The sequence below is a fragment of the Vulpes lagopus genome, chromosome 7 (genome assembly GCF_018345385.1).
Source record: "Vulpes lagopus strain Blue_001 chromosome 7, ASM1834538v1, whole genome shotgun sequence".
Classification (NCBI taxonomy): Eukaryota; Metazoa; Chordata; class Mammalia; order Carnivora; family Canidae; genus Vulpes; species Vulpes lagopus.
In genome coordinates this window covers 119,636,336-119,652,409 of record NC_054830.1, presented here as the reverse complement: position 1 = coordinate 119,652,409, position 16,074 = coordinate 119,636,336, and the positions used below count along the sequence as shown (strand labels likewise).

At 33.8% G+C, this 16,074-nt stretch overlaps 1 protein-coding gene across 1 annotated transcript in view; it reads left to right on the top strand.

The window, feature by feature from the left end:
• SNX2 (sorting nexin 2) overlaps positions 1–16,074 on the top strand; it is a 57,347-nt gene that overhangs the window by 24,283 nt on the left and 16,990 nt on the right. Inside the window, exons 3-7 of the mRNA XM_041762121.1 lie at positions 3,992–4,155; positions 5,701–5,767; positions 6,009–6,052; positions 7,407–7,548; positions 12,493–12,571. Coding sequence (XP_041618055.1) covers positions 3,992–4,155; positions 5,701–5,767; positions 6,009–6,052; positions 7,407–7,548; positions 12,493–12,571 — 496 coding nt within the window. The remainder of the gene's footprint in view (positions 1–3,991; positions 4,156–5,700; positions 5,768–6,008; positions 6,053–7,406; positions 7,549–12,492; positions 12,572–16,074) is intronic.

The window sequence follows — 16,074 nt, the reverse complement described above, 5'->3', positions numbered from 1 at the left end:
TTCATGTATTTTATCATGTCAGAATTTAAAATACCATACTAATAAATACCAATAATGTTTCTTATTTATTTATTTATTTGCTACCTAACAGCTTAGAATTAACCAAAGTTGTAACAATCCTTTTTGTTTCCTTTTATGGACTTTTTCCCAGTCAGCTCTTAAAAGTTTTTTTTATGGCATTTGTGTGTTAAACTAGAAAATGATATAAGTCCTTTCTCTCCTGAGTAATGGATACCAATCTAAAATTGTGTGTATGTATAGAGTTATACATAGAAGTTTCAGATTATTCTTTTTATAAAAGAGCTTTTCACCTTGTGAAGTCTCAGAATTCATACAGAAGGAGTATGCAGAAACTAACAACAGAACTATGTGAAGGTTTTTTGGTGGTTTTTTTTTGTATTTTTTTTTATCAGTATGCACACTAATTGATTTGCCAAGTGAGGACTATACAATATTTGCTTACTTGGCTTGATGAGAAAAATCTTACTCATATTTACCTAGCATCTGTATTAAATATTGTCATTCAATTATTGTCACTGCTGTTATTTGTTAGAAAAAGAGAGGGTGGCACATTGGTGACTTAGTTGGTTAAATGTCTAACTCTTGGTTTCAACTCAGGTCTTGATCTCAGGGTCATGAGATCAAGCCCCGTATTGGGTTCCCCACTCACAGGAAATCTGCTTAAAGATTTTCTCCCTCTCCCTCTGCGCTTCCTCCCACTCGTACTTGGTGCTCTCTCTCTCAAATAAAGTCTTTAAAAAACATAAAAGAGAGAGAGACGGGGACTAAATATAGTCATCTGTTTCTGTTTCAAACATAGAAACTCCAGCGGTGTGTGTGTGTGTGGGGGGGGGGGTTGATCTTATCCTGAGATGATGACCTGAGCTGAAATCAGGAGTCGGATGCTTAACTGACTGAGCAACCCAGACACCCTTTATGGTTCATCTCTTATCTTAAACTCAGCTGCATTTCAAAATGATATCATTAGGGCAGCCCAGGTGGCTCAGCAATTTAGCCCTGCCTTCAGCCCAGGGCGTGATCCTGGAGACCTGGGATCGAGTCCCATGTCGGGCTCCCTGCGTGGAGCCTGCTTCTCCCTCTGCCTGTGTTTCTGCCTCTCTCTCTGTCTCTGTGTGTCTCATGAATAAATAAATAAAATTTTAAAAAATGATATCATTAGATATTCTAAGACCTAATTTGATCATTTTTATGTGAATGCATTAATAGTACACTTGCATCTTATTTTAATGCTTTTAAACTGGTATATCATTCCTTCTTTTATGGAGGAATATGATTGGAAACCATAATAAAGAGCAGCATATGTTTTCAGGATGATGAAGACTTGTCAAACAATAGGAACATGTACTTCTATATTAGAGAAAAGAGTATCAGTAATTCTCTAGGGATCTAGCCATTTTGATTTTAAAACCATGAAGAGATTAGTATTGATATATTTTGGGTAGCATTTCAGGTACTGTTTTGTCAAACATGGTACCAGAAAGAGTTGGAGTGTGACATGTTCCTGTTACTAGTTTACTTGGAGTGCATTCACCAAATATGGTTGACTACAGAGCCCCTCCACCATTTGTTAGATCCTTCTCGCTAAGCTTTGCTGAACATCAAGCTATCATAGAGGAATAAGTGAGGGTAAGCAAATTACTAAAGTTGGAAATTGTCTTGGACATTTAAATCTTATTTCTTCCAGGGTCCTTAGCTTATTTCACTTAAGTATTTCAGCAAATAATACAAATTGTAAGTTTCAAAAAACAAAAACAAATTGTAAGTTTCATGAATATTCCTTTGTTTAAAAAATTCTCTAGCATCTACAGTATGAGTGAAATATTTCTTCCCTGGCATTGACATAATTGATTTATACTTGTCCATATATTATCTCTTCCCAGGAAAAGTTCATCTTTGTACTTAAAACGTCTGAGGCATCTCCTGGACCTTTAGGTCTGGTTTAAATTAAGACTTGTGAATTTGTAGTATTAGCTAAAAGTCATGAGAAGACTTTAAGGCAGACTGTATATTAGTATGCTAAATATAAACCTTTAGGTCTGGTTTAAATTAAGACTCATGAATTTGTAGTATTAGCTAAAAGTCATGAGAAGACTTTAAGGCAGACTGTATATTAGTATGCTAAATACCCATTTATTTTCATTTTCCTCCTTCAGATTAGCCACTTAGTTCATATTTAGCTTTTCTTATATAGAGGTTTCATATTATTTATGAAACAACTTGTCTTTGCAAAGAACACAAAATCTGCTATTATTGAGTACATTGTGATAGGAAACCTAAAGTTACCATATCTGTCCTGATAGATCAGTAAAGTTAATATGCCTTTAGCCTTTTGTCTCTCTGGATGTGTTGCCAATAGCAGTACCTCTTCTCGAGAATTTTAGATTTTATTTGCTGCTTGTTGTTTTGCCTGTTTGTAGATAATCTCACACTTTCTAGCTTTGATTCACTGCTTTCTTATTTTCTTATGTTGTTCATTGGTTTCATTTCTTTAAAAAACAAATAAATACTAGCAGTCTTAATAGCCAGAAAGCTTTTAATTTTTTATATTGAGGTCATTTGTTGTCTGTCTATTTTACATCTGTCGTCTATTTTCCTTCTCTGGTTACCACAGTTGGAAAAATTTCTGGTTTAATATAAAAATGTAAAGAGTTATGTCAAGTAAGGATCTCATTGATATGAGAAAACCAGTAAGAATAGACTGATGAAATGTTGACCTGTTTACATTTAATGTAAATGTTAACATTATTTACCTTATTTCAGGTAAATATGTTGTTACTGCTATACTTTTTGAGGTATTAAAATGGATCACTGACTGCCATTACTACCTTCCCAAACCTCTGGGAATCTAAGAATCTCAGGTTAGAAACCACTGGTCTGATTCTGTTTCCCTTATAGCCCTGCCTTTCTTTTCCTGTTAACAGTTCTATAATCCCACAGAACCGTGGTTTTCATTATGGCCATTGACTGTAATTTTCATTTTTCTGATTTTGTTTTTTGTTTGTGCTATTGTTTTGTTTTCCTAGAATTCTTCCTCCATTTTTTCTCTACCCATCCATATCCTCTCAAATCAGTTTCATAAAGTATTGCAGATATCCCCAGCCTAAAGTACTGTCTCCCATCTCAAATGGTAGTTTGTTTTGTAGTTCATATAGCAGTTAAATGTCTTATAACATTCTTTTTATTGTTCTCTTGGCTATTACTTGTCTTTTATTATTATTTAACATTCCACATCCTTGTGTCTTGTCTTCCCAATTAGATTATAAACTCCCTGAGGGCAGGTATGATATTTTACATTTCTTTGTGTTTCTCCATTGCATTTAGCACAATGTTAAATAGCTTGTAGACAGTTTATTGATTTGATCTGGTTTTAAATATGTTTAATTTTAGATTTTTCAAGTGGATGAGCATTTTAAATTAAAACCTAAACAGCTGTTTGCTTCGTGTCATGTTTATGTATTCAACTAATACTCAGTAATCTTTAGCAGTTAATTGCTTTAGATTACTAACTTTGTGGATTTTCCATAACAGATTTTTAATCCCAACTGGGATAGTTCTGGGCAGCCTGTTGTCATAAAATTTGTTTGTATGTATAAAATAATCATAATGTTAGCCTGAATAAAAGATACTGAAAGGTAAGTTACCCCAAGCATAAGATATATTACAAACCCAGCACAAATGAATGTGGAATTATCCACATCATTGATTTTCTACTAGCTTTATCCCTACCACTAGTATAGATAATTAAGCTGACTTACTGTAATTCTTCCTAAAATCAACAAACTGTTGATTTTAAAGTATTGATAAACAACTAAGGAAGGATTCATTAAACTATAACAACGATTTTTAAGTAACATTATTTTGATTTTTTGGTGGGTATTATAAAAGTATTTTTTTTAATTCGTTAACTGCTATAGAGACTATTGAAGTTTGTTATCAGTATCCTTAACTAACTTGTTTAATCTGTATCTAGAAGCCACAGAAGAAGTTTCTCTGGATAGTCCAGAAAGGGAACCTATCCTTTCTTCAGAACCTTCTCCTGCAGTCACACCTGTGACCCCTACTACACTCATTGCTCCCAGAATTGAATCAAAGAGTATGTCTGCTCCTGTGATCTTCGATAGATCCAGGGAGGAGGTATGGGAAAATGTTTGTACTCTTACGTTAATATGTAAATAGTAAGCTTTTTGTTCCCCCACAGAATCACTCTCCTGTTAGTCATCTCTAATCAAAGCCTTTGGATACTTTGAGGGAAAGGTATTGGACTAAAGAAGTCAGCTGATTTGGCTTCTAATTTTATCTTTATCACATTTTAACCCAGTGACTTGGGCACGTTACTTTCCTTTTAAGTCAAAGATTTTTATCATTTATGATCTCATGATGTTTATTTATGACTCTCAGCGTTTCTGTGTTAGTGAGAAAAATGTATGAAAGTTCTTTGAAAACTTTAATTAAGTGACATTTTGAGTAATTTTATTTGATGAATCATGCAGTAAATATTAGTGGTTATGTTGGCAGGGTACAGGATGGGTTGTAAATGGAGAGGAAGCACAAGAGGGCCTTCCTGTGAATAATGATTGTGTTTGTGAAAGTTACTGAGCTGTATACTTAGGATTTACTTAGTTTATGTTATAGTTCAAATAAGGTTTAGTTTCTTAAAAATCTGTACAAGAGGGCAGCTTTGGAGAAAAAAAGATTATGGTTAGAAAAACTTTTCTTTTAGATAATCTTGAGCTATTAATATTACTCTAAAATAGTTTAAAGATTTAACAATTTCTGTGTTCTTTTCTTGAGAGTAACAAGACTTTCCTGCAGAGCTGCTCCTAGGATTGCTTATTTATAAAGGCATTAAAAAGTGCTTCTGTGCAGTCTTACAAGCTAATCATTTTTCCTACTTAGTGTGCTTTATAGTGCTCTCATGGGTTTCAAAAAGAGCATGTGTTTCCTAGCTTATCAGAGAAATCATGATATTCTAAGTGTGGTTATTTTTACAGATATGGAGGATTCTATTGGCAAAAGTAATGGCTACCTCCTGTTGAAAGAGTAGAGATACAACTTTGAAAAGTGCTCATATTAAAAAATAATTAAGGTATCAGTATTTAATTATCTGAATCTGAAGACTCACTTTAGAGAACAACAATTCCACAGTATTCCTACAGAAAACCAAATCTGAGGAGTTGTGAGAACACAAGATTTTCTGTAACTTCTCCAGATGATCCTTTTCCTGTTGTGTGTGTGTGTGTGTGTGTGTGTGTGTGTGTGTGTGTTTAAATATTGTCGAGGAGGGCAGCCCAGGTGATTCAGCGGTTTAGCGGCGCCTTTGGCCCAGGGCGTAATCCTGGGGGCGTAATCCTGGAGACCCGGGATCAGATCGAGTCCCACGTCAGGCTCCCTGCATGGAGTCTGCTTCTCCCTCTTCCTGTGTCTCTGCCTCTCTCTCTCTCTCTCTCTCTCTCTCTCTCTCTCTCTCTGTCTCTCATGAATAAATACATAAAATCTAAATAAATAAATAAAGTCAAGGAAATATGAAAGCTTTTATTGTTTTTCAGAAACAGAGTGCTGAGTGGCTTTTTAAATTATTATGACAACAACCCTAATAAAAGATGGTAAAAATTGAAGTTATTAGTGTTATAACAGTGATGTAATTTGGAGTCTTAAGATGAAAAGAATTGTCTTTTCTAGATTGAAGAAGAAGCAAATGGAGATGTTTTTGATATAGAAATTGGTGTATCAGATCCAGAAAAAGTTGGTGAGTCAGTATTTACAATATTTTAAATTTGCTTCTTTGTGATAAGTACCTTGGTTATTAATATGCTGTTTTTCTTTATTAAGTGCAGTGTTAAATGTTAAAATGGTACCTTTATTTTTAAGATATGTACAAATTATGAATTGTTTATCACGATCAAGTCGGTCAGCATATTACTTCACAGTTACCTTTTGTGTGTGTGGCTAAGCTTATTTTTAATAGTACTGTTTGACTTTTCTTATAGGTGATGGCATGAATGCTTACATGGCATATAGAGTAACAACAAAGGTGAGCCTTTGCTCCTTTAAAAACATAGTGAGCCCTCACCATGTGTAGTATGAGTTTATAACCGCAAATAAAGTATAAGGATTTACTGTCTTTACAGAGGTTACTATTCATTGAAGATTTCAAATAAGCAGTTACATTGAGTTAAGAGCATTTTCTAAATGTAATGTTCTTTAAAGTATAAGTAAAATATTCTGTGAAAGTATGCAGGAAGGGACTTAATATAGACAAAGGTAGGAGAAAGTGACCAGGGGGTTGGAGACACAGAAAAAGGAGAAGATTGCTCGTTCCAGGCAAAGGGGTTTGCTTTTGTAATGGCCAGGAGTCAAGAAAGCATTGTGCTTTCCAGGATCTGCAGAAAGTGGTGCCTACTTAAAATTGTTTGGCGGTAGCCTCCCTATGTTATGAACTGCCACATTAAAGAATTTGGGCTTTATCCTGAGTATAATGGTATAATGGAGAGCATTTGAAGAGATCAAGCAAGAGTGTAACACAATTAGATTTTTGTTTTAGAAAGATCTCTCTATTAAGTTGGGAGTGCAAAGTAGAGGTCAGAATTTCCGGTTAATTCCATCGGAATTCCTAAAGGGTTGTAGGCCTTAGATCTTAAAGTGGGAGAGGATCTGTAGCAATCCTGTCTGCGAGAAGTAATATTTTTTACTCAGGAATTGATTCTGAAGCCAAAATAATGGCTTCTTGAATTGTGTAGGAGGTAGAAAGTAGAGCTTGAATGTAAGGAGTGAAGGAGAGATGCCTAAGTTACTGACTAGAGTATTTCCACGGTTATCAGAGTGAGCTCGGAGAAAAAGCAACACAGTTTGGATTGGCATGAGATTTGTTATTTCATTGAACATATTTTTATTAAACACTTAACATGGGGTCCAGCTCTGTTCCAAGCAAGAAGGTTTATTAGGAAACAATATAGACAAATGTCCTTCCCACATGGAGATTATGTTTCAGCAAGAGATTGGGTGAATTTGAGGTGGCAGCAAGATTTAAGTAGAAGTATCCCTTGGGCATTTTGATATATTAGACTGAAGCTCAGAGGACATCTGGGCCAGAGGTAAAGATTTAAGAGTCATTAACATAAATGCAATTAAGAGTTGATGAGATGCGTCAAGGAAACATTTTGTCTTTTTAAGTTTCTATAAAAACAAAACAAAAATGTGTAATGTCGATTTTTTTTTTTATCAGAAATGTGTCTACCACATTAGTTAGCTCCTGGGCGTTCTTTTGTAAAATAAACCAATGTGTATATGTGTGTATATATGTGTATATGTTCATGGTAATATGTGATACTAACTTCTAAAATATTGCTTAGTATTCAGAATTTGAAATGCCTCTTCTTTACTTGTAGACTTCTCTTTCCATGTTCAGTAAGAGTGAATTTTCAGTGAAAAGAAGATTCAGTGACTTTCTTGGTTTGCATAGCAAGTTAGCAAGCAAGTATTTACATGTTGGTTATATTGTGCCACCAGCTCCAGAAAAGAGTATAGTAGGTAAGTATGAATAATTTTTTTAAAAACTTGTTCCTGTTTCTAGCTCAGTTTTAACTATACAGATTAGGATACCATGATCATTATCATGATAACTCATAATGTCTAGCAATACTGAATTTTAATAAATGTTCCCTTATGATAATCACTCATCAACTAAGGAATGTATAAGCTAATAGTTTTATTTTCTAACATCTTAGAACTTTGATATATATAGGATCAATTTAAGATTTGATTTATATAATATAATGTTAAATACTGGATCAGGATTTGCCGAGTTGAGAGCAGTTGAAAGGGTCATGTTACTGAGAAACACTCAAAAGATATTTTATGTTAGTACATATTAACATGTTTCTAAGGGATGGAGGTATTTGGCTTTCAGCTATTCATTGTTCCAAAAAAGATTCCATCCAGTCTAGATTTTATAAGACCTATCATGTTAGTATATTTCATATCTCAATTTAATGTTTAAAAACATTTCTACCTATGAGATGCCTGAGCATGCAACTCTTGATCTCGGGGTTGTAAATTGGAGCCCACATTGGATGTAGAGCTTGATTGCTTAAAAATAAAATCTCTAAAATAAAAATTCTACCTGTACAAGTAATAAAGTTAAGAATATGCAGAAGGGAGCATCTGGTTGGCTCAATTGATAGAGCATGTGACTCTTGATCTCAGGATCATGAATTCAAGCCCCACACTGTGTGTAGAGCTTACTTTAGAAAGGGATGAGGGAAGTGCCTGGGAGGTTCAGTTGGTTAGGGATCTAACTCGATTTCAACTCAGGTCATGATCTCCCGATCATGAGATAGAGCCTGTAGTCAGGCTCCCTGCTCAGCGGGACGTCTGCATGAGATTCTCTTTCCCCCTCTCCTGCCCCACCTTCAGTTTGTGCATGTGTGTATGCTCTTTCTCCCTAAAATAAAGAAAATAAATCTTTTAAAATGTTTAAAGAGAATACACAAAAAATTACAAAAGAGGATAACTTCCATTGTCCCATTAAAAGACATCTGTCCTCTTAAATTTTCTAGGTTTTTTCCCCATTTGTTGAGTTATTTACCATACTTTCTTTTCTTTATATGTAAGATTATTCAGAAAATATAAAAATGAATTCTGCTACTCTTTAAATTTTTTCTTTTACTGTTTTTAGACATTTTGTTTGAAAAGCACCTAATAGTATCTTTAATAATTTTGAAACCTGATATATTTAAATGCATTTATTATATACTCTGTGTTTTTTTTTAATTATAAAAAATTTTTTTAGGGGTGCCTGGCTGCTTTAGTTGGTGACTTGTGATTTGATCTTAGGGTTGTGAGCTCAAGCCCCACACTGAGCATAGAGTTTCCTTAAAAAAAAAAAAATTAATGAAATTAAATGTAAAAAAAAAAAACTTTAAAAAATTGAAATGCCAATAAACTCAGTATTTGTAAGACAAAATGTTTAGTGATAATGGTGGCTTCCTTTTTGTTTTTGTTTTTATAGTTTTCCAAATCCCTAACTTCTAGCTTAGTACAAAATAGCGATGTTCTCGTGTGTTTCTGCATCCTGTCTCTTGTGATATAACATACCACATAACCTTTGTTAAACTCCACTGAGCTCTCATGAAAGAGTAAGAGTAAAAAAGACAGTAGTTTAGTATTATTCTGAAAGTAGCCTTTGGTGCACACTTCCCCACACTTGTACAAAAAGGGTATCGGAAATCTTTCTGGTATTCTGACCATACTTTGAAAACTGCTAACCTAGTTAATAATCTTATTTCTCTTACCTCTAGACGTTCGCTTTGGTATCTTTTGGCATCATACTATCTGTGTAGGGAACTCACGCATCACATATTATTACTACCTTTTTTTTTCTTTAACTTTATTTGTGCAGCTCTTTTTATGTATCAGAGGAAAAAAATTATTTTTCTCATTTTGGTGACTAACATGCTAATCTAGTTCTTAAATAGTGAGTGTCCCCCCTCAAAATTGAAAAAAGTAAATTTTAATGCCCAAGTTTATTATATTTCAGGCTAATATTTTGCCTTAATTATCTTCAACCTTCCACAGATTATTACAGTATAATAAATAGCATGTGTAAATTTAAAGTAGAAATAAGAAACTAAATCCTAAGAGCACCGTTTTCTGATACTGATCCTCACAGCCTTCAAAAAAAAAACCCTTCAAAGGGTTTTTAGGGGACAGTCACACGGTTTTGTTTGCATTATCTATATACATGACCAAGATAGATAGCCCTTTACATTGTAAGACTATCCATTAAATTATAGAGATAATTAACATTTATTTAGAGTGTACTGTACTAAGTAATTTATGTGCATTCTCTCATTTCATCCTCACAGTAGCTTTATGATGTTAGCTTATTGTTTTCCTTATTTAATAGGTAAGGAAGCTAAGGTTCATCAAGGTTACAGAACGTAGCCCACGCCATACAGCTCGTAAGAGTCAGAGCTAGGCTTTGCAGGCCATCTTACTCTAGAACTTATACTTTTAATCACTATTCTGGTCTGCTAATTTTGGTATGATTTTAAAAATATGGTTATGGTTTGTTTTTATTTTGTATTCAAAATAGAAAACTTTCCAATTTTAAAGATAATCTAATGCTATGTTATTGTAGACTTATCTAATGTACATTTAAGGTGGATTGAGTTGTCTTAAGATTATTTATATACTACTTTATTCTAGAAAGGACTTGAGGCAACTACATGTAATGCAGTTTTTTTTAAAGATCAAAATAAAAAAATTATTCGGAAAATAAACATAGTGAAATAGTAAGATGAAACCAAGTGAAACAGTTTCTTCAGAATATATGCATAAAGTCTGAACAGTTACTAAAAGTGGGTAACAAATTGATCTGTGAACCTCCTGAAAGCCAACCAAATAGAGAAGCTGTCATTTTTTCATACTGTCCATCAGTTCTTTTTTTAAAGAAAAATGAATAGGCTGTCTAAGAAATTGTTGAAATATGGGAGGCCTTATTAATTACATAGGCAGTAGTTTTCAAGGGATAAATGCTTAAAGTGGGGTAGCAGAAAAGGAATAGTAACTTGTCTTCTTTGCTGAAAAGTTGGAACTGCCCTGAAGGAAGAGAAGTCTTTTCATTAGTCCACAATTGTTACCCCTTTATAAGATCAGTTAACTTAAAAACAACATTTCAGGGCAGCCCTGGTGGCTCAGCGGTTTAGCTCTGCCTTCAGCCCAGGGCCTGATCCTGGAGACCCCAGATCGAGTCCCTGGCTCCCCACATGGAGCCTGCTTCTCCCTCTGCCTGTCTCTCTCTCTCATTAATAAATAAAAAACATTTCACTAAGCTTTTAGAAAAGAGTAACAACTAAGTTGCAAAGTTTTAAGAGCTAAGGGATTAGAGTGTTTTTTATTTGCTGCTTGGGCCTGTATTGGTTACCTCTAGGAAGTAGAATGAGCAGAAGATCCTTAAAGAGAGAAATGCAAAGAACTGCATAGTGGTAAGATATTTTCAGGGAAACAATATGTGAACTAATTAACATTTCACTTCTAGTAGTCCATTCAGGGTAGGTAATTTTAGGTGTTTGAGTTTTCTTTTTCAAACTTGTATTTCAGAAAGATTATGTTAAACAAAACATTCATAGGTGCAATGTTTATTCACCAGATGTACCAGCCTGAATAAGAATTAACATGGTTTTACATAGTCCTGTTTCTAATGGCTTTGTCGATATAATCCATGTCATGTAATTTATCCATTTAAAGTGAATATAATTCAGGACGTCTGGTTGGCTCTGTTTTAGAGCATGCAACTCTTAATCTCAGGATGGTGAGTTCAAGCCCCATATTGAGTTTAGAGCTTACTTAAATATAAAGTGTATCAATTTCAGTGTAATATTTAAGCCTTTTAGTATATTCAGAATTATGTTCACACCACCACAATCACTTTTAGAATATTTTTTATTACCCCTTAGCTATCATCCTCTAATTTCCCTTAACTTTCCAGCCCTATGCAGTCACTAATTTACTTTCTTTATCTGTAGATGTGCCTATTCTGGACATTTTATATAAAAAGAATTAGATAATGAGTGGGCCTTTGTGACAAACTTCTTTCACTTAGCATACTTTTTTTTTTTTTTTTTTTAAGATTTTATTTGAGAGAAAAAGAGAACGAGCACGAGGGAGGGGCAGAAGGAGAGGGAGAAGCAAATTTCCTGTTGAGCAGAAAGCTGGATGCAGGGTTTGATCCCAGGACCCTGAGATCATGACCTGAGCCAAAGGCAGATGCTTAACCAACTGAGCCACCCAGACAGCCCTCACTTAGCATATTTTTAAGGTTCATCCATGTCATAGGATATGTCAGTACTTCATTTCTACAGAATTGATGTTGAAGGAAAAAGAACAAGGAAAAAAAGACCAATCTGCAATCTGGTACATGAGTATTAAAATTGAAGCTGCCATTACAGAGATGATTAACGATTTTTATTTTATAAATTATGAAAGCACTTGTTTCAACTATAACAAAACCAGCTATGATAAACAACACGTTTTTCAACTCTACATTGGGGGAGATATTTAGCAAATTCATGGCTTACACTTATTTTTCTAGTCCCCAAACTGAAGAACCTTAAGTATTGTTTATAAGAAATGAAAATACTAACTGAGCTTAAATTTGCTAATGTGAATCTCTTTATGCATATTGAAATGCAAACTCATTTAATTTACTAAGAGTATAGTGTATCACAGATAGATGAGAAACCCAAACAGAGGTGAGAAAACTACAGACAGAGCTCAGCTTCTACTTTATCTGGTTGAAATGTTAGTATATCATGAGTTTTAATTCCTCAGATGTATGATAACTGGTGATAATTTAGGAGCCTTTTTTTGGTCAAGTCAAACTTTTGAAATATGTTTTAAGTTATGCTGAAATGACTATAAAAGATATTCACAAAATATAAAATTATGAATCTCATTTAATTTTTTTCAAAGGCATGACCAAGGTCAAAGTGGGTAAAGAAGATTCATCATCCACTGAATTTGTAGAAAAACGGAGAGCAGCTCTTGAAAGGTAATTCTAAACAGCTATGCTCTATTATTCTCATGTTTTTACTTTAGTGATAGGAGTCTAATTCCATTATATGGCACACTGTATTTTAATGATTAATTTTTTCATCAGTACCATTTCATGACTCTTTGCTAGGAATGCATTAAACTTTAAGACAATACTTTTTTTAACAATACAATACTGTGGTCTGCTTTTATTTATTCTCGTAGTGGATCAATATTTAGCATATAATGTGTCTAATGGGATAACACCTATTTTTGTATGCTATAAGACGACTATAAAGATATCAGCTGAAGATAGAATTAATGTATCATGGGGGTGCCTGCCTGGCTGGCTTGGTAACGTGTGTGACTCTTGATCTTGGGGTTGTGAATTTGAGCCCCATTTGAGTATAGAGATTACTGAAAATAAAATCTTAAAAAAATAATTTATGTATCATAGCTGTAATCTGCATGAGAAGTAAGGAACTGGCAAGCTTATAAAAAGATAACCATGAAACTTGTGAAAGAGAAGAAAGGATTGATAAAATTATTTGGATTTTTAATATTTAGTATTGTTTAGGTTCTTAGGAAATTCTACCCATATTCAAGTACTTTGTTGGATAATTTGGCTATAGTTCACTGAAGGTAATTTTTCCTTTGAATTATTACTTGGTTAGGAACATTATTAAATACAGTGAAAAATTAGGTTTGCGTGCTGTCCTTTATTTTTGTATAATTGATTTTGACATGAGTGCAGAGTATTAGTCATTTATTGAGTTGACTGTATACTTAAAGTCTGATGTATTTGCTCTGCTTTCCTTTAGAATACTTGACACATTTCTTATAGCTTTGAAGACTTGTCTTCAATGTAGCAGACCAAAAAGAGGAACGGATAGGAGGAACCCAAGCCCAGAATCTCAACATTTATTCCTTACTTGTTATGCAGAAAATTGAGAAAACAAATTTGAAACTATCTTAAAACCCAAGTTTTAGAACATAAGTTGGTAATCGCTTAGGCATATAAATGTTCTAATTGCTTAGGATTTTTTTGTTTTTTTTTTAATTGAATTTTGTTTGTTATCTTAATTGAATTTGCTTATTCTTCATTTTCTCTTTTGACGTAAGACCAGTGGTTGTGGTAGGTTGGACAGATTTTAAGTAATAGTATCTTCAGGTACACATTTTTTTTAAAGACTATTTTTAAAGCACCTTATTTCTCGGTTTTATAAATTGTTTACATTTTAAGAAAATGCCACAGAAAAAAGTCAGATTTGAACAATTTATAGCAAGGAAGCTAAGAAATATGCAACTTGATATTAGGGAGGACTTAAAGGATGAGATTTTGTCTGTGAGAAATGCAATTACTCAGGAAAAGGATTTAAATTGCATCAAGAGAAGTTTAGGTTAGGCATTAGAATTGTTTGTGTTGTGAAAGAGGTCATAGACAATGTTTTTAAGAGTAAAGGTAGATAATGTTCTGTTTTGATTCTGCTTAGTTCTTCCTGAAAGTGTAACCATGACCCTTTGAGAAACCTTTCAAGTCCTATTTTTCTATGAGTAAATTTGAAATATTTCAGATGGCATGCTTGATAAGGAACTTAATGAAGATTTATTGTACCAAGGACATATAATTTGATTCTACATTCACCTTTCTTGCAACTTGAATGCATTGCGTAGTACTTACTATAACATCATGCAGTATGAAACATTGAGGAGAGCTGTAAGGAAATACTGAGACTTGACCTACTGGGTATTTAAAAACAGGTTTGTTAGTGATAAATGTTACTTGTTAAATGCTATCTTAGTGGACTTTGCAGATTAAAAAAAGAAGAAGAAGAAACAGTGTAATAATATGAGGGAAAAATTCATTTTGCATTAAAAATTATGACTAAAGAAAATATAGGTATAAAGGTCTAGAAGCAGAGGAATTGGAATGCTTTTTATAAAGGGAGTTTTTTCTATGGCATTTCTTAAAAATTAGGGCAGGCTTATCTGTAAGATACCCAGCCTCATTGAATCTGGTAGGTCAAGAAGTATTTCTCTTTGCATATACTATGATAACAATTTATTTATTTGTTTGCTCCACTCAGAAAATCTAGGTGACTGTCTTGAATGAAAGGGTGAACATATGGTGTTAAAATACAGGAAGAGAAAGAGAGTGGTTAAGAAAGATACTCTCCTGAGCACTCTCACTCTCACTACTTTTGGGAGGAGTGTCCCTAAGATCCCTCTCTAGATTTTCTTGAGAGTGCTTCACATTTTACCTTAAGACCATGTTGAATTTGTTTCATAGGTAAGAATACAGTTCTGCAAATATAGACAGAAGTATAGAGTGTCATGAAAAAGATTTAGAATCCACTACACAATATACACTCTGTGACTTTGGGCAAGTTATTTTACTTAAATACACTTTTCCTTATCTTAAAATGTATCAGGATTATGCACTCCAAGTACCCAAAAACCCGACTGACTTGGCCTAAACAGCGTAGGTTAATTCGTCTACTCTCTCCTATCAAGAAGTATTTAGGATTATCCATTTCATCCATAAATCATGTTGCTTCTTTCCGATATCTGTAATATAACCATTTCTCACCACCATTTCTCACCACTACAATACTAGTCCAAATACTGGAATTAACTGCAGTAAGCTCCTAATTGGCCTCTTTGTTTCCATCCTTGAGCCTCCTACTCTTTTAAAATAGCAATCAGAGTCATCCTTTTACATCAGATCATGTCCCTTTCTCCCCATTTCACTCAGTAAAAGCCAGAGTCCTTATAATGGCCTACAGAACTTTACATGACATGCACTGCTCACTCTGTTACTCTTTGATCTTGTATGCTCCTTGATCACTTTGTTCCAGGCCACACTGATGTTTTGCTGCTCTTCAAAGATCCTTAGCATTTTTCCACCTTAAGATTTTTTCACTGGCCTCTCCCGCTGCCTAGAAAGCTTTTATTCCCAGGTATCTGCATGGCTAATTCTCTCATCTCTTTCAAGTTTAGATGTTCAAGTATCTTTCCAATGAAGTCTATTTTGATGATTGGCTTCATTCTACCTATTATATTTGAATTGCCACCAACCATACCTTATGTACTTGATTGCATTTGCTCTGCTGTTCTATCCTTTCTTTTTTCCACAACTTTTGCCAGCTTCTCACATAGTATATAATTTATGTTTATTGTATTTAGAGTTTATCATCAGCCTTCTCTTACTAAAATACAATTTCACATTAAGAAAATGACATGTAGTAAATACTTACTAAATATTTGCTGGATGAACAAATGAATGTCATCGAAGATTCAGGCTTTCTGCCTTTCTACTCCCTCATTGTTAGCACATGTTTGAGTTTCAAGCAAGAGAAATCCTAACTTTGTTCCTTTGAATTTTGTATAACCTGCTTTACTTTATCTTAAATGAATAAACAGGAGCTCAAATCTTCAGTGTTTTTTCTTTTTCTTTTTCTTTTTCTTTTTTTTTTAAGATTTTATTTATTCATAAGAGACAGAGAGAGTAAGAAAGAGGCA